The sequence below is a fragment of the Camelus dromedarius genome, chromosome 31, assembly GCF_036321535.1.
Source record: "Camelus dromedarius isolate mCamDro1 chromosome 31, mCamDro1.pat, whole genome shotgun sequence".
Classification (NCBI taxonomy): Eukaryota; Metazoa; Chordata; class Mammalia; order Artiodactyla; family Camelidae; genus Camelus; species Camelus dromedarius.
Genome location: NC_087466.1, coordinates 6228115 through 6246589, shown reverse-complemented (window position 1 = coordinate 6246589; position 18475 = coordinate 6228115). Strand labels below are relative to the sequence as shown.

The 18475-nt window shown below is 37.9% G+C and overlaps 1 protein-coding gene across 5 annotated transcripts in view; it reads right to left on the bottom strand.

Moving 5' to 3' along the window:
• CHEK2 (checkpoint kinase 2) overlaps nt 1-18464 on the bottom strand; it is a 38608-nt gene extending 20144 nt beyond the window's left edge. Inside the window, exons 1-7 of one of the 5 annotated variants that reach the window (XM_031442964.2) lie at nt 18391-18464; nt 17225-17387; nt 15885-16239; nt 7775-7899; nt 7513-7660; nt 4700-4790; nt 228-336 (exon numbers count right to left, since the gene is read on the bottom strand). In XM_031442964.2, the coding sequence (XP_031298824.1) occupies nt 228-336; nt 4700-4790; nt 7513-7660; nt 7775-7899; nt 15885-16233 (822 nt within the window). In that variant the 5' untranslated portion in view covers nt 16234-16239; nt 17225-17387; nt 18391-18464. The other 4 variants (XM_010992317.3, XM_064481109.1, XM_031442967.2 and 1 more) reach the window with 4 other exon arrangements.
• Between the last annotated feature and the right edge of the window lie 11 nt (nt 18465-18475).

Here is an 18475-nt window from a genome sequence, read left to right as displayed (position 1 = left end):
GGAAGTTAAGAAGTGTGAAGTTGGGGGAGGGTATAGCTCAGTGGTAGAGTGTATGCTTAGCAGGCACAAGGTCCTGGGTTCAATCTCCAGTACCTCCATTTAAAAATATAAATTAAAAACCTAATTACCTCTGCCCCCCACTAAAAAAACCCCAAAATTAATACATTTTTAAATTTTTTTTAAAACGTGTGAAGAACAGCCAAGCAGCCACAAACACAGTTACTTACAGCCTCTCTCTCAGAGCTGATAGCAAATTTCCTTTTGCTGATGATCTTTATGGCTACTTTCTTACATGTCTTCCTCTCGAAAGCTAGCTTCACCTCACCACAGGCACCACTACAGGGAAAAACACAGAAAGGGACTGGCTGTTAGAATGTTTTTTAATCCTGAGACCCACTACGCCTCAACTATTACAAGTTAAAGACAGTCCAATATTCCATCCTTCCACTGTTTTCAGAAACCTCACCAGGGTAAAACATCAAGGGCATAAGCTGAGTCAGCTCTAAATTCCCCTCTTCGAGCTGAGTGATACAGACTTAATTTGAACTGAGTGATAGAGTTAAGTCTTACTGTCACTCCAGACTGAGATTCTCAGAGAGACACTAAGAACAAATAAGAGAGAAATGACTTATCCGAGAGGTCAGAGAAACATCAAGCACAACCAAGCCCTAGTTTTAAAAAATGAGTGCCTGAAACAAGTAACAGTAAACAGCGTCTGCAAATGAGTTACTTTCATGGATACATTTCTCTTCCTTTCTTATTCTCTATCTTCAGTGGAAGTACCTAAGCAATTGATGCCATGAATTACACCGTAAATAAAAGCACAGTACCTAAAAAAACCGAAAGTGCACCATCAACCTGTTTGCAGCAAGTTCTTGAAGATTTGCAATTAATTTGGATGCTCTAACGGAGGATTGCTACCCAGAATGCTACCCAGTACATAGTTAAAGTTAATCCTACGTACTCCACTCTCCAAAGCTAGGGTCAGCTTAAGGTAAGGCTATATGAGCATCAATCACTCATTACCTGCCTGAAACAGACTTTTATAACCATTATGGATTTTGGGGTGAAGCGAGGCAGTTGCCAAGATATCTTTGTTTATTATATACTATGTATACACGTAACTTAAAATTTGCCATTGTAGTCATTTTAAAGTGTACAATTCACGGGGGAGGGTATAGCTCAAAGTGGTAGAGCACATGCTTAGCATGCACGAGGTCCTGGGTTCAATCCCCAGTACCTCCTCTAAAAAATAAATAAACCTAATTATTTCCCCCCCAAAAATAAAATAAAGTGTACAATTCAGTGGCATTGAGGACATCCACAATATTGTGCAATCATCACCTCTATCAAGTTCCAGTTTTCCATCAGCCTAAATGGAAACCCCATAGCCATTAAGTATTCACTCTCCATTTTATCGTGCCCCCAGCCCTGGGAAACCTCTAATGTGCTTCCTGTCTCTGGAGACTGGCCTGTTCTGAATATCTCCCATTAGTGGAATCATACAATATGTAGCCTTTTGTGTCTTGACGTCTTTCACTTAGCACATTTTGAAGGTTCATCCATGCTGTAGCATGTATCAGTATTTCATTCCTTTTTATAGCTAAACAGCCTATTTTATGGATATATCACATTTTGTCTATCCATTCATTTGTTGATGGACACAGGATGTTTCCACTTTTGCACTACTAGTGAATAGAGCTGCAATGAACGTTCATGCACAAGTTTTTGCTGAACATCTGTTTTCAATTTGGAGGGTATACACCTACAAGGGGAATTGCTGGGTCATACGGTAATTCTCTGTTTAACTTTTTCAGAAAACGTCAAACTATTTCCCACAGTGGCTGCACCATTTTACATTCCCATCAGCAGTGTATAAGAGGTCCATTTTCTCTGCATCCTCACAATCACTTGTCATTTTCTGTTTCTTTATTACGGCCCTCCTTGTCAGTGTGAAGTGGTATCTCATTGTGCTTTGATATGTGCTTTCCTAATGACTAAGATGGTGAGCATCTTCTCCTGTGGTTGTTGGTCATTTATCTTCTTTGGAGAAATGTCTGTTTAAATCCTTTGCCCATTTTTAAATTGGGTTATCTTTTTGTTATTGAGTTTTAAGAGTTCTTTATCTATTTTAGATACTACTCCCTTACCAGATTTTATCATTTGCAAATATTTTATGGGTTTTGTTTCACTCTCTAGATAGTCGTTTTTGTTTTGTTTTGTTTTGTTTTTCAGAGAGCCTTTTTTTTTTTAAGAGATACATTCATTTTATTTTTTTAAGCTATCCCATTAGTATTACTACTGTATGGGGTATTTTAATTGCATTTAATTCATTACCTAAAATTAAGTTATTAAAAGCACATTGTATATAAGTTTAATTTAAAAAATTTTTTTTCCACAATTTTACCTCCATCTGCATATGATTAGCTTGACTTTCTAATTAAACATGCTTTTTTTAGATAGTCTTTTAATGTACAAAAGTTTTTAAATTTGATGAAGTCTAATTTTTCTTTTCCTTTTTTTTTTTTTTTGTTGTTGTTGTTGTTGTTGCTTATGCTTTTGGTGACATATTTAAGAAACTATTGCCAACTCCAAGATCATGAAGGGTTGTCTATGTTTTCTTCTTACAGTTGCATTGTTTTACCTCTTACATTTAGGGGTTTTTTTTGTTTAATCTTAAGTTAAATTTTTGTATACGGTATTAGATAAAATTTCATGTAACTATAATTTTTTAAAAACTGCTCAAAACACTTTTCCAGTTCCTCTTCTGCTAATTAGTCACCTCAGAAATCTTCCCTGAGTCTGGCGGAGTATCTGAATAGTAAACATCCATTCCTAGGACCATGGCATGGACATGTAAACAAGATTGAGCCAATCAGGGTTGTCTTTGAAATTAAATGCTGATGTTGGGAGTGAAATGGTTCTCTATGCTGTGGTTTCTAGAAAAAAGAAAATGAGAAGACGGGGCTCCTGGAAGCCATTTTTCCTGCCACACAAAAAAAGCAATCCTATGGGAGGGCAGCAAAGAGTAGCTGAATTAAGGGATGGAGCAAAAGCCCTGCCAACACTGTGGGAGCCCTTAGATCCAGCTGCAGATAAAGCCAAATAGATAATCAGAATTCAGAGAGTGAAATAAAGCCCTAACAGCCTCCTGGTCCAGCCATGCCAGAAGTCAGCTGTACCCCTGTGTTTCCCAGTTACAAGAGCCAGTAAATGTCTTTTGTTACCTGGCTCATTCAAGTACGTTTCTGATCCTTGCTATAAGTAAAGGATTTGTATTGAATCCTCCCTTAAAAAAAAAAGAGTCCCATACATTTCTTAAGGGTGGGCACAAATTTGGCTATGAGCTTGCAAGCAGCCAATGTAGATATGGAAACACGAGTGACTGAATTTAATGTCCGTAAACTAAAATATCTCCCACAGGTGGGCACAAGCATATACTGCGCCTGATTCTATATGGCAGGAATATGGGTGATTATTACCTTCTCTTATTTTCTACTTCCGTGTTTCCAAAAATATCAATAAATAGAAGGGCTGTTGGGGGTGGGGGAGGGATGGGAGGCTGAAGGACACTGTGTACCAGGGTAAAGGTAACCTGAATACCTTCCCAAAGGAAGTGGTTCTCAAAGTATGATCAGGCAACCCCTGAAGGATCCCAAGACTTTCAAGGTGTTCACAAAGTCAATACTAGTTTGCAAATAATACTAAGACATTATTTGTCCTTTTCTTCTTCTTCTTCTTCTTTTTTTAACAATTTTATTTACTTTTAGGGGGTAATTAGCCTTATTTATTTATTCAGGGGAGGTACTGGGGACTGAACTCAGGATCTCATGCATGCTAAGCACGTGCTCTACCACTGAGCTACACACTCCCTTTATCTGCTCTTTTCTTTCTCCTTCTCTCATGAGGTTTCAGAGTCTTCCCATGACATGTGGTATCACAAAAGACCAAATGAAAAAGCAAGTATCAGGCTCAGGTCTTCTTCTAGCAAGCCAGGTATCAAAGACATTTGCAAAAATGTGAAATAATCCCTCTCTTCTCACCAATCTTTTGTAAACTAATTATTTTTCATTAAAAAATGTTACTCATCTTAGCATAAGTGACTTTACCTTTTAATGAATTAATAAATATTATTATCACGTCTCCATTTTAATTTCTAGTACAGTAAATATCAGTAGACTTAAATCACATAAACAAAAGCTCTTTGGGGTCTTCAGTAATTTTTAAGAGTGTAAGACGGCCTGAGACCAAAAATTTTTGAGAACTTTGCCCTATTCAACAGTCAGCTTCATCTCACTTCCCAAGATGTCACAATTCTGAAAAGGGCAGAAATGGAATAAATGTTTCTTTATGGAAGGTAATGAAAATACTCTAAAATTGATTGTGGTAAAGGTTTCACAGCTCTGTGAATATATTAAAAACCCCTAAACTACACTTTCAAAGGGGTGAATGTGTGGTACTTAAATTATATCTTAATAAAACTGCTTTTAAAAAGTTGTCACTGATAAAATTTACAAGGAAAAACTATTCGTATCAATTGATCATTTTCAAATAAATCAGTAATATACCGATCACAAATAGGTACCCTATAAATGCTATGAAAACATAATGAATGCTACAAAACCAGAACAAAAAACTAATCAATGACAAATGTTTAGAAAGAAATTAAGTGCAATTTCCATAAGAAAAAAAGAATTACCTTCCAAGAGTTTTTGACATGATGTATTCATCTCTTAATTCCTTAGGGTAAACTGACTGATCATCTACAGTCAGATCAAAAAATACAAAAACTAGGGGGGAAAAATGGCAGAAATAGGTCTCATTAATTCATCTGATAAAGAGAAGATAAATGGTGCCAAAAATTAGTAAGCATATAAAATACAAGACAATTGTTTTTAATTCCATTTAACAACTCACCCTAAAGAAATCACTTAACTAGGCTAACCCATATTGTGAAACCCTTGGAAAATGATGATAGATAGGTATCATTCTGAAATGAATGATCACGACATTGTAAACTGACTATACGTTAATAAAAAATAAATAAAATAAAATAAAAGGAATGAGAGTGAGAGCAGCATTGTTCTCCCCATAATGCAGGAACCTCATACATCACTGCTATTCTTATTGCTTGGCCTCAGAATAGTGACCAATCGCACTAATATAAAATATCCATGAAGATTAGCACAGATCCAGAAACAAAATGCAATTAGTTAGAATCTAGAAAATACGTTCTAGGCAAGTATATATCCTAATAAAAATCAGGCCACAGGTCACCATACCAGTATTATCTTCTCTCAGCCATTTCTACCTTTACATATCTGGTGTTTTATAGTGCAGACCATCTTGAACTTACTTGTAAAATTAAATAAATAATCTTTTCCCCAAAAAAAGCCCTTTATTTCTTCACTGGTCAGCCTGTATCTCAGAAGAAAACCAAAAAAAAAAAACAAAAACAAAAAACCTACTCATTTCATAATATAACTACCCATTGGGCCAATCAGTTATCAAACATTCCAATTTTACAAAGTCATCAGTGGTAAATTTGCAACTGCCTATAATATTCTTGAAAGAGTAAAATCTGTTAAGACCCTTGAGTTTCTCAGAGTTCAGGTGACGGGTCTTGACCTCCCTGAAGTAACCTAGATAGAGATCCAGTCTCTGGCACAAATCTTTACCACCTCAGCACGCTTCAATCCAGGCTGGTCCACGTGAGGCAGACAATGGTCTAAATGAGACCTGCTGGCCACCTAGGATACAACCATTCCTCTTTCCTTGTGGATATTTATGAACCTGGATGTTCCAGTGGCACCCGAGAATCTGAGAATTTGAGGGGCTCTGGAGATGTACTTTCCCAAATGCCAATGTCTACTTCACGGTCTGCCAACTCAGGTACCTCCACAAGCCAGGAAGGTCACACACACACAGGTAAGGCTGGGGGGAGAGGAAGACGTTAAACAGTAGGGACTCGAACGAGAAACACATCGCCCATCTTAAGAAGGCAGCCTATACTCAGCACCTGCAAATCCTCGACTTACGAGGTTATAGGCTCAGTGTGGCCAGATATTCCAACTTTTCAAAGAAATCTGGGTTTTCACGTTAAAGCACAAACATCGGCAAAGGCCTAATAAAATGTCATAGGCTGAATGCAGTCTGCAGAGTACCAGCTGGACCTGCTTCAATCATGGCCAGATTCAATCCAATCCACATAACACTTTGGCTCAAATTAGAAAAGGTGCCACTTGGATAGACCAGTTAGAAAAAGATGGCACACTGCTTGTCAGGTAGAGGACAGGCCAAATTTCAGTACCCAGGTGCTGGCCAGGTGCTCTCAAACAGTAAAAGCCTATGCAGCTGCCCTGACTATAATTATCAGACAGGAAATAAAATAGTCAGAAAACAGGGAAAACTAAGTCAATCATAAAATGCACTTCAGGATGCCCAGAATAGTCGCACTTCCGAGATGCCAGGGACAGGCTACATGAGCATCACCTGAGCAGGATTTTTTAAATCCCTGGAACTACTGGATCAGGATCTGTGGGACAGTGTCTATGAGGATCTATAGTTTTAAGATGTTACCCACACAAATACGTACCATTCCGAGTCAATCAACTCTGAGATAGTTTTGGGAAGTTCTGTGGGTTTTGTTTTATTTTGTTTTTTAATTAAAGAAACAAGAGTATTTCTCTTGCCCAAGGTTTGAAAATCACCAAGAGCTTTGTTGAACTCTGTAGTTTGTTTGTTTGTTTGTATTCACACTGAAAGACAATTGTTCCTTTTAGATGTGACATTCACAACGTTTTAGGAATGGATGCTTATAAAACACTATCTGATGATGATGATAAACATCTCCACTTGCAGGGGATCATTATGTCGTATTTAAAAAGGTGAAAGTCTAAACTGAAATTACAGAAAAATCCACAGCCTAATGCTGGGCTATACGTAATAGCTCAATAAATATATGCAGAAATTAATGACTGAAAGGAACAAAGAGGGGAGGGTATAGCTCAGTGGTAGAGCACGTGCTTAGCATGCACAAGGTCATGGGGTCTATCCCCAGTACCTCCATCAAAATAAATAAATAACCGAATTACCTTTACCTCCCCTTCCCCCTGCCAAAAAAAAACCCTTAAAAAAAAAAAAAAAGGATTGAAGAAAGGGAAGAATGAGGAAGGGAGGGAAGAAGAGGGGAGGCAAATGAACTAATGGCCTAAAATGATAACTCACAGATATCTAAGACTGATGGGGTAAAACAGTATAAATAACTCAGACAATAATTCAATTGACAGCCTATGGCTTTAAATAAAACTAAATAAATCCATTCAACCTTAGAAAATCTGTCTTAATAGAACTTTTCATAATTTAAAAATGCAACTAGGACTGAGATGAATCCTGAATGCTAAGCGACTTACTTTATTTACTTAAACCATATTCTGCAATGGACACAACATCATTTTTCCTTTTATACGGGAGGGGAGAAAAAATCCAGTAACCAGAAGACAATAATATTACCTTTATTACTCCACACTGAAAGTGCAATTTCAGAATTGTTACTCAGAGGAAGGCGTCTTCCTTTCCCTACAAGCTCTCTATTTACAAAGGTTCCATTTCCACTGTGATCTTCTATGTATGCGATGAAAGAATTTTTAGGACCCATTTCCTAAAATAGAGAACATTTTATTTCAAAGTTTTAACAGTGGGACATTTTAGTGCGGATCTAAGAGTGATATCCAGATTACCAGATTTCCCAAACGTACAGCCAGTTGTCACCTACTCTGAAGATCCGAAAGTGTTTCTTGCTGTAAGTCCGGTATTTATCGGTTCTTTTCAGCAGGGGCTCATCAAAGCAGTATTCACAGTTTCTATCCCTCCCAAACCAGTAGTTGTCATTAACACACTCTGTAACACAAAAGCACACACCGGAGGGACATTGAATCAAACACCCTTAAAAATTGCTCATAAAATCTACTTGTAGGAAAGTGGCTTAAGAAGGCAATCAAGATTATAGATGTGTCTATCACAATTTTATAAGATTAAAACTGGGAGTAGAGAAAAAAAATTATGCCAAAGAGCTAAATAAATTATGGTTTAGACAAAGCTATGAAATGATAAGCAGTTGTTAAAGTTCTCAAACGATTTTTAACGATTTGGAAAAAAATACTTACGGTATAATAATAACTTCCTACTTATTACTCTCCTGAGGCTTTGCATCACACTTAGTATAAAATCTACACTCCACATAGCAGGCTAGATGCTCAGGATCCAGCCCCTGCTTCCCTCCCAGATTCACCTTGTTCCCCTTCCCTTGATCATCACACCCAGTTCCACCGACCTCCTTTCACTGCCCCAAATGTGCAGGGCTCAACCTCCCCTGTGGCCTTAGAACTCTTCATTCCCAACTATTTGAATGGCCATCTTGCCTTTTGTGTCTGCAAATTAGCATCTTCCACTTTCTATATAAAGCAGACTCCCAATTCACCACCCGCTCACTATAATCATCATGGCCTTTGTATGGACCATAACTGAAAATTATCTTTATTATCTGTATATTGCCTCCTGGCATTCCCGTTAGAACAAACTCCAGGAGGGCAGCCTTGAGTCTCTCCTTTAAGAGACCAGTTCCAGCACCTAGGACAATGCATGTGGTAGACAAGCAAAATGTTCATGGAAGGACAGACCAGGGCAAACATCAGCAACTCACACCACAAAGGACTAATTTCCCTAGCATCTGTAAAGTTCCTACAAAGCAATAAGGAAAAGACAAATAATCCAGTAGAAAATGGGTAAAGGATAAAAAGAGACAATTTATAAGAGACAGAAATACAAACAGCTCAAACATATGAAAATGGCCAAGCTACCTCAATACAAGAAATTTTAGAATCCATAAATACATTAAGATTCCATGTGTCAACTATCAGAATTTCACAATTTCTTTAAATTACATAAGCACACACCACTTCTAGGAATTTATCCTACGGTATAATCATATGCATTCTGGAAGGACATAAGAACATGTGTCCAAGGTTATTCACAAAGCAAAAGACTGTCAACAACTTTAATGTCCATTAGTAAGGGGCAAGTTCAATAAATTTATATATCTATAAAAAGGAATGAGGATTTTTATATTCTGATAGGATATCTAAGATACATTGTTAAGTATAAAAAACAAGTTACAACCAGTGTATTGTGAATTACGATTAGCATAAATATTAAAGAGAAAAAAAAGGACATACAGATATTTAGTTGCTTCTATACTTTCGGAAAGCTACATGAGAAATCAGCAATACCAGGAAGTATTTGGGGGAAGGACAGAAATTGGATGAAGGCTTTGCACCTCCTTTGAATTTTGCACCTAATGCAAATATAACTTCTTCAAAAACTTAAGTGAATCACTTAGAGTTTGCAGTCTGGTGGGGAAATGAACATGGAAGCAACAACAATACAGCAGGTAGGCAGGCTCTCAGGAGGGGAAGCACCGATTAAAAGCCTTGGCAACTCTGCCTGGGGCTATCAAGGGGGCTTCATGGAGGAGGCAAGACAGGAAGAATAGACTGAACAGCCCTTTTGGAAGGCAATATAGCAGTATCCATTACAAGATAAAGCCATGCCAACTCTATGGCCCAGCAATGTCTACCTTAGAGAGACATTTGCTCAACTGACCAAGGAGGCAAAAAGGACATTCACCACAGCTTTTGCTTGCCAGAATGAAAACTGGAAACAACCTAAGCATGTATTAACAGGGGGAGGAATAAATGAACCATGGTATTTCTACTAGAAACCTGGAGCTTCTGGGGCACTTGCCCCAGGAAAGGCATGGAGAGTTCATCAGGACACCAACAGCCCAGGGATGATAGACAGAAAGTAGAAGAGGAGGCTGCCCACGGAAGGGTGGAAGGGCCTGCTCTGACCCTGGCTCATTAGAAGAGCCCTCTTCAGGAAGACGTGTGGAGGAGGGCAGGGAACGCAAGGCAGGAGGGAAGGGGACCAAAAGCTCTCAGTGCGGCAACTGCGGTATGAACCCCAGGAAGGATGGGCCCCTCCTCCTAGTAATGAAGAATGGACACAGGTGAGATGGTGTCGGTGGGGTAGGGGAGAGGAACATCACATAAGACAAGGATGTCTGCTCTTATCACTTCTACTCATTGTAGCAGAGGTTCAAGTCAGGGCAATTAAAGGAAGGGAGGGCGGGAGGGAAAGGGAAAGGCATCATATCGGAAAGGAAGAAGCAAATCTACCTAATTCTATTCACAGGTGACACAATCTTATATGTAGAAAATCCTATGGAATCCACTAAAAATGATTAGACCTAATAAACAAGTTCAGCAACATTACAGGATACAAGATCAATATTCAAAAACCACTTATATTTCTATATATAAACAATAGACAAACCTAAAATGAAATTAAGAAAATAATTCAATTTACAATAGCATAAAAAGAATAACATACTTGATAATAAGTTTAACAGATGTACAAATCTTATACTCTAGAAACTACAAAACATTGCTGAAAAAAATTTAAAAGGCCTATGTAAATGTTCATTGATTAATGTTGTTAAGATGACAAAACTCCCAAACTATATACAGTTTGTATCAAAATCCCACCTGCCTTCTTTGCAGAAATTAACAAGTTCAAATTAAAATTCCTATGGAAAGCCAAGGACCCAGAATAGAAAGGAAAAAAAAAATAGCAAAAAAGCATTCTTCAAAATGAAGTACAAAGTTAGAGGGCTTACTTAACATTTTGCAATTTCCAAATGTACTACAAAGCTACCATAATCAAGACAGTGTGGTACTAGCGAAAGGTTAGACATACAGATCAATGGAGAAGAATTAAGAAACCATAAATAAATCACATTTACAGTCAACTGATTTTCAACAAGGTGCCAACACAATTCATTGGGGAAAAAATAATCTTTCCAACAAATGGTGCTAGGACAAGTGGATATCTACGTGTAAAATAATCTAGCTGAAGTTTACTTCACACCATATACAAAAAGCAACTAAAACAGAATCAAAGACTAATTGTAGGAACTAAAACTATAAGACTTTAAGAAGAAAAAGTAGTGATAAAGATTTGTAACCTTGAGTTAAGCAATGCTTTTTAGATATGAAACCAAAGCACAAGAAATGAAAGAAAAATATAGTATAATCAAATTAAAAATTTGTGTGCATCAAAGAACACTGCCAAGAAAGTGAAAAAAAAATAGCCTCAAAGAATAAGAGAAACTATTTGTAAAACATGTATCTAATAAGGGATTTATATCCACCATATATAAAGAACCCTTACAACTCAACAAGACAAACAATCCAATTTAAAAGCGTGCAAAGGATCTGAATAGACATTTCTTCAAAGATATAAAAATGGCCAATAAGCACATGAAAGGATGTTTAACATCACTAGCCATCAGGGAAATGTGAACCAAAACCACAATGAAAACCTCCTGGTTTTCTCTTACAGAAGAAAAAAAAACCCACAATGAGAAACCACTTCACATCTACTATGAGGACTAAAATTAAAAGACAGATAATAAGTGGTGGTGAAATGCAGAGAAATTAGAACCTCCGTACACTGCTAGTGGGAATATAGAATAGTGCAGCTGCTGTGAAAAAATTTGGTGGCTCCTTAAAAAGTTAAACATATTATCCAGCAATTGCACTCCTAGGTAAATAACCAAAAAAAAATTGAAAACAGGGACCCAAATAGATGCTTATCACAAATATTCATCACAGCATTAATCAAAATAGCCAAAAGGTAGAAATAAGCAAAATGTCCATCAACAGAAGAATAGATAAACAAAATGTGGTATATATATACAACGGAATATTATTCAGTCATTAAAAAAATAAAGTTCTGATACATAACACAACATGAATGAACTTTGAAAATATGCTAAGGGAAAGAAGCCAGACACAAAAGGACATATATTATGATTCCATTTACATGAAATATCTAAAACAAGTAAACTCAAAGACACAGAGAAATTGGTGTCTGGTTAGAAATTACCAGAAGAACTCAATGGGTAAAGGGTAAATCTCTTTAATAGTGTTAGTAAAACTGAATAACCACATGCAGAAGAATGAAACTGGACCCCTATTTTATATCACTCACAAAAATTAACATGAAATAGATTAAAGACTTAAACAGAAGTGAAACCAAAAAACTAAAAGAAAACAAGGAAAAAGTTTTTTGACATTGGTCTTGGTAACAATTTTTTGGATATGACACCAAAAGTACAAGCAACGAAAGCAAAAATTCATAATAAGGACCACATCAAACTAAAAAGCTTCTGCACAGCAAAAGAAACAGCAAACAAAATGAAAAGACAATCTACAGATTGGGAGAAAATATTTGCAAATCATATATCTGGTAAGTGATTGATATCCAAAATATGCAGAGAACCCATACAATTCAGTAGCAGAAAAACAAACAATCCAATTATAATGGTCAGAGGAACTGAAGAGACATTTTTCCAAGATGTACAAACAGCCAACAGCTACTTGAAAAGGTGTTCAACATCACTAATTATCAGGGAAATGCAAATCAAAACCACCGTAAGACATCACCTCACACCTGTTATAATGGTTATCATCAAAAAGACAAGGGATTATAAATGTTGGGAAGGATGTAGAGAAAAGGGAACCACCTTTGTGCACTGTTTGTGAGAATGTTTGTTGCAGCCACTATGGAAGACAGCATGGAGGCTCCTCAGGAAGTTAAAAATAGAACTGCCATGTGATCCAGCAATCCCACCTCTGAGTATATGTCCAAGGGAAATGAAAACAGGACCTCAAAGAGGTATCTGCACTCCCATGTTCATTAAGGCACAATAGCTAAGATGTGGAAACAACCCAAGTGTCCATCAATGGATGAATGGATAAAGAAGATGTGGCATAAAGACGCAGTGATTCCACCTATAATTTTCCGATTTTAAGGTGGCACAAAACCTGTATTTATTCAGTAGAAACCATACTGCAAATTTTGAATTTTTATCTTCTCCCGGGCAAGTGAGATGCAGTCCAGTACTCTCTCATGATGCTGGGCTGTGGCAGCAAGCCACAGCTCCCAGCCAGCCACGCAATCACAAGGGTGAACAACCAGAACACTAACAACCATTCCGAACCCATACAAACATTCTGTGTTGCACTCTCTGTGTGGTATTCAATAAATTACATGAAACATTCAACACTTTATTATAAACTAGGCTTTGTATTAGATGATTTTGCCAAACTGTAGGCTAACGTTAAGTGTTCTGAGCATATTTAAGGTAGTAAGGCTTATAAGCTATGCTGTATTAAGTGTATTAAGTGCTTTTTCAACTTACCATGGGCTTATTGGAATGCAACTCCATCGTAAGTCAAGCAAGATTAGTATATATACAATGGAGTATTATTCAGCCATGAGAAAAAGGAAATCCTGCCATTTGCAACAACACAGATGAACCTTGAGGGAATTATGCTAAGTGAATAAGCCAGACAGAAAAAGGGCAAATCATGTGTGATCTCACTTGTATGTGGAATCTGAAAAAGCAGAACTCATAGAAACGGAGTAAAGTGGTTGTTGCCAGGGGCTGGGAAGCAGGGGAAAGGGGAGAGGTCGGTCCAAGGGTACAAAGTTCCAGCTACAAGATGAGTAAGTTCTGGAGGTCTGGTGATTATAGCTAATAACACTGTATTATATACTCTAGATTTCAAAACTTACTACAAAGCTACAGTAAGCAAGATTTTGTGGTACTGGCATAGAGACAGACACACAGATCAATGGAACAGAAATGAAAGTCCAGAATTAAACCCTCACATTTATGGTCAAATAATCTTTGCTAAGAGCATAAATTTCCAGAAAGGAAATGGTAATTATGTGATGTGATCTAAGGCTATATTAGTAATCATTCTGCAACATGTAAGTGTATCAAATCAACATATTGTATACCTTAAATTTACACAATATTATATATGTCAGTTATATCTCAATAAAGCTGAGGTGGGGAAAAAAAATTTACCAGAGGAAAACATTTTGGAAATAGATAACGGTGATGGTTGCACAACATTGTGAATGTACTTAATGCCCTGAACTGTACACTTAATGGCTAAAATGACAAAATTTTGTTATATATATATGTTTTCTACCACAATGAAAAGTAAACATTTAAAAAATACTTAGGAATGAATTTTTTAAAGTGTAAGAGTTGTACACTGAAAACTACAAAACATCATTGAAAGAAATTAAAGATCTAAATATGAAAGATATCCCATGTTCACAGAGTCAAAGACTTAACATAGTTAAGATAGCAATGTTACCCAAATTGATCTATAGATTTAATGTGTAATTTCTATCAAAATCCCAGGAAGTGACAAACTTATCCTAAAATACATATGGAAATCTAAAGAAACATAATAGTCAGAACAATCTTGAAAAAGAAGAACAAATCAAGACTCATTCTCTGGATTTCAAAACTTACTACAAAGCTACAGTAATCGAGATTTTATGGTACTGGACCAAGGATAAACACATAGATCAATAGAATTGAATTGAAAGTCCAGAATTAAACCCTCACATTTATGGTCAAATAATCTTTTACAAGGGTGCTAAGACCATTCAAGGGAGTAAGAATAGTTTCCTCAAGAAATAGTGGTTGGACAACTGGACATTCACACACCAAAGGATGAATTTGGACAAAATTTCATACCACATGCAAAAATCAACTTAAAATGGGTCAGTATAAGAACTAAAACTGTAAAATAATTAGAAGAAAACTTGTTGTGAATCATGACACATAATAACAATAAAATAGCTCCTTTTTGTTGAGCAACTACTTTATGCTGGTCACCCTATCAAGCTCCTTATACATGTAATTTTACTTTTAAAGGTGATACATCCACTTCACCCTAACTCACCATTTGTGTCCCACTCCCCATACATAAACCCTAAGCCTATCTTTAAAATATGGCTTAAATGAGTAAGAAATAGCTTCAAATGTTTACTTCAAGATTTAAAGTTGTACATATGGATGTTGCTACATTTTTCCTCCAGTTTTTACTATTTTTTCAAGTCATCAAAGTTGGACATGACATAAAAGGGAAGGGTGAGTGACAAGGCACAAAATGGCACATTAGTCATTCATTTCTTTATATTATTATTTTCTATACTTTAATGTCAAGTTCAATTTTTCTTTTAAATGGAGAGGTCATTTTAATCTGACAGGGAGGGAAAATGCTACTTAAAACACACAGATAGCGAAAGCCTTACTGTTGCAACCAGGTGTCAGAGGGAATGGATATATTTAAACTGCGAGGTTGGCTATTTTGAGATAAAAACAAGTAACAGGGAGTCAACAAATAGCCTTCTCCATTCTGACACTGAAACACTGATGTTCCGAAGCTGCTGCAGCACAGCAGAGGTTAAGTGGTGAAGTTTCTGTGAATAGATGACAGATGTTTGCAAGATTGCATGAATTAGCATTTTTCTAGGGAACAGGTCCACAACTCTCTTCATATGGACAACACACTGCAAATGCTCAGTTAGTATCTGTTGAAAGAATAAATGTGTACAGCACAGGAAACTATATTCAATATCTTATAGTAACCTATAATGAAAAAGAACATGAAAATGAATATATGTATGCATATGTATGACTGAACTATTACGCTGACACCAGAAATTGACATAACATTGTAAACTAACTATACTTCAATTAGAAAAAAAGAAAAGGATCCACAGCAAGGAAGAGCCAGAGCACTACCCAAAGCACTACTGCTTCCTTGGTTTCATCTTTCATCACTTTCAAACTCCAGGATCATTTCAGGATTGTCTTGAGCTACCTGTTGCAACAACTTTCTATAAGTGTTTTTCTAAACAAAATATTACAGTGTAACAAAGGGTCTTACCAAGATTAGAGAATCCATCCTGAAGGGCCCATAATCGAGCCCAGGGAGCAGGGACAGGCTCCTCAGGTTCTTGGTCCTCGGGAATAGAACACAGTTCCTGAGTGGACACTGTGTCTAAGGAGCTGAGCGTGCCCGAGCTGGAGTGAGAAGACTGGCTGGACGTGGGCACTGTGCTGGTGGAGGAGCTGGACATGCCCTGAGACTGTGAAGAGGAGCCGTGTGTCTGTGAGGAGGGACCATGGGACTGCGAGAAGCTGCCTTGGGACTGAGAGCAGGTACCGCTGGCATGGGACTGCGGGGAGGCACTGCCATGGGACTGCTGACACTCCACATCTGTCTCCCGAGACATCACGACCTCAAAGATAAGTGTCCAACAATAAGGTGAGTTTCAAGGAACAAGACTAAAGGTCAAGAATGAAGGATGGACATATTACCTTAGCCAAAATATATATATATGTATATATCCATCCAGGGCAATCATGCTCTGCAAAAATTAAAACTCTAAGTCTAGACATACTAACTATAATTCTGCTGGACTGAGCTTTTCATCAGATAATTTTCACCCGAAGTTTTCTGCCTGACAGCCACAAACCACAGTGGAAAGAAACAAAAAAATTTATTTGAAGACTGTAAATAAGTAAAAAGCAATGGAACTGAATTGAGGAGGAGGAGAGACTCATAACAGCTTACATTCATCTAATGTTTTAAATGAAAAATGGAAAGTTTTAAATTAGTAATGTATTCATTAATACAATCAACACTATATTTACTAAACTTCATATATATTTTTGGAAAGGAAAGAAGGGGAAGGGTCAGGTGGCTTGGGGTAGACAATGGGCAAAGCTCTACAGAAATTCGCTGCACCACCCCAGGGTGGTTACTTACATAAAATGTCACTGATGCCCCTTCTCCCTCTAGCAAGCTCCTGGAGGAGCCAAGTCCTGTGGTTCATTCTAGATTCCTTGACTCCAAAACTAAGAGCCAGGCCACTTAATAAGGCAAAACACAAAACCTGCTCTAAACCACTCCACCTAGCGCTTTGTGATGCTAATTAACAATGGGGTTGGTCTTTTCAGCATCCTAAAAGGCCTCCCAGCCCAACAGAAGCCTGAAGAAACAATTCTTAAAGACACAGAAGACCATAACAGAGGTTCTCACCCTTGCTTTAGAATTTGATGGACAGTTCAACTCTGACAACAGAACCTACAGCAAAGTCAAATTTTCAATCCCTAACTTTAAATCCTTAATCTGAGTTTTAAAAAATAAATAAATAAAGGTTCATTCTCCTCAGATTCCCACTCAGGCTATCCTTCAAGGAGAATACAGTAAACACGACTTACACTGATTATTGCATTTACACAGCTTTCCAGATGTAAAGGTCCTGATGCGTTTTCCTTAAAGCACACCAGGGAGGTGCTGCCAGAGCAGGACCTGCTGCTCTACCACCTCAGCCACGCTGTGTCCTCCTGCAGCTTTTGGAGCAAGACTTCTCTGCCCTGAAAACTGGCAAAAGACAGTGCATCAAGAGACAGCCGCCATCATGGTTCATGATAAATAAGGGTCCACCAGGCCAGGACCCCGTTGGCCTCCGCCACGAGGAAAAAGTATATTGGACAGGTTAGAAGTAAACAGGTCTGAAGTTGAGTCAGATGTTTTAGTCGAGGGGGAGGGTAGAGCTGAGTGGTAGAGTTGTACCTAGCATGCACGAGGTCTGAGTTCAATCCCCATTACCTCCATCAAAATAAGTAAATATACCTAATTACCTCCCCCAAAACAAAGAACAACAAAAAATGAAAAATGAATTTTTTTAAAAAAGATACATAAGTCAACTCTTTGCACGATCTTTAGGTAGATCACAACCTCCCTAAACCCCCCAAAAAGGAGAAAGATCTGAGAATTACATGAGGCATCAACGCTACTCTCCACACCCCAGTAATGCTTGATAATTGGGAGTTCCAGGCCCAAAGTATCTGAAAGCCGGAAAAGGCTTTCACAACCGCAACACATTTTTTTTTCAAACAGAGAAACTGAGTCCCAAGGAAGAATGGTGTCCTCCCACCCTCTTCTCTCCACCCTATCCCCACACTTCCTTACGGTCACTCACAGGCATCCTCCTACACTAGTCTGTGTTTCCAGTTCCTGCAGCGCCTAGAGGCTAAGAATGGGTTCCCAATAGGTATTTTCCAGATTGAACCTAAGTGTGGAAATAATTACTAACACTTATAAAACTCTTTACAAAGCAACTTCGCTCTGATTTTCAAGAGCACAACTTTGTTATCTCTCATCCCATACGGCTGGGCCAGTTTCAGCTTGTAAGTAACAAGGGAAGTGAACTTCACCTCGAAGTCTATCTAAAAAGGAAGAGTCGCCCACACATTCCTCTCCCCCCTTCCCAAGCTCAAACACAGGACAAAGCGGAAGCTCAGGAAATTCAGCTCGCAATAAGACCCTGAGGGCAGGGTTCGAACCCCCAAACGCCCACGAGAAGTTCCCCACTATGACTCACCGCGTGAGCCCACCTAGAACCGCACACCCAAAGCAGCCGCAGCCAGCGGAGTGGCGCTAAACGCGCAGATACAAACTCCACCCTC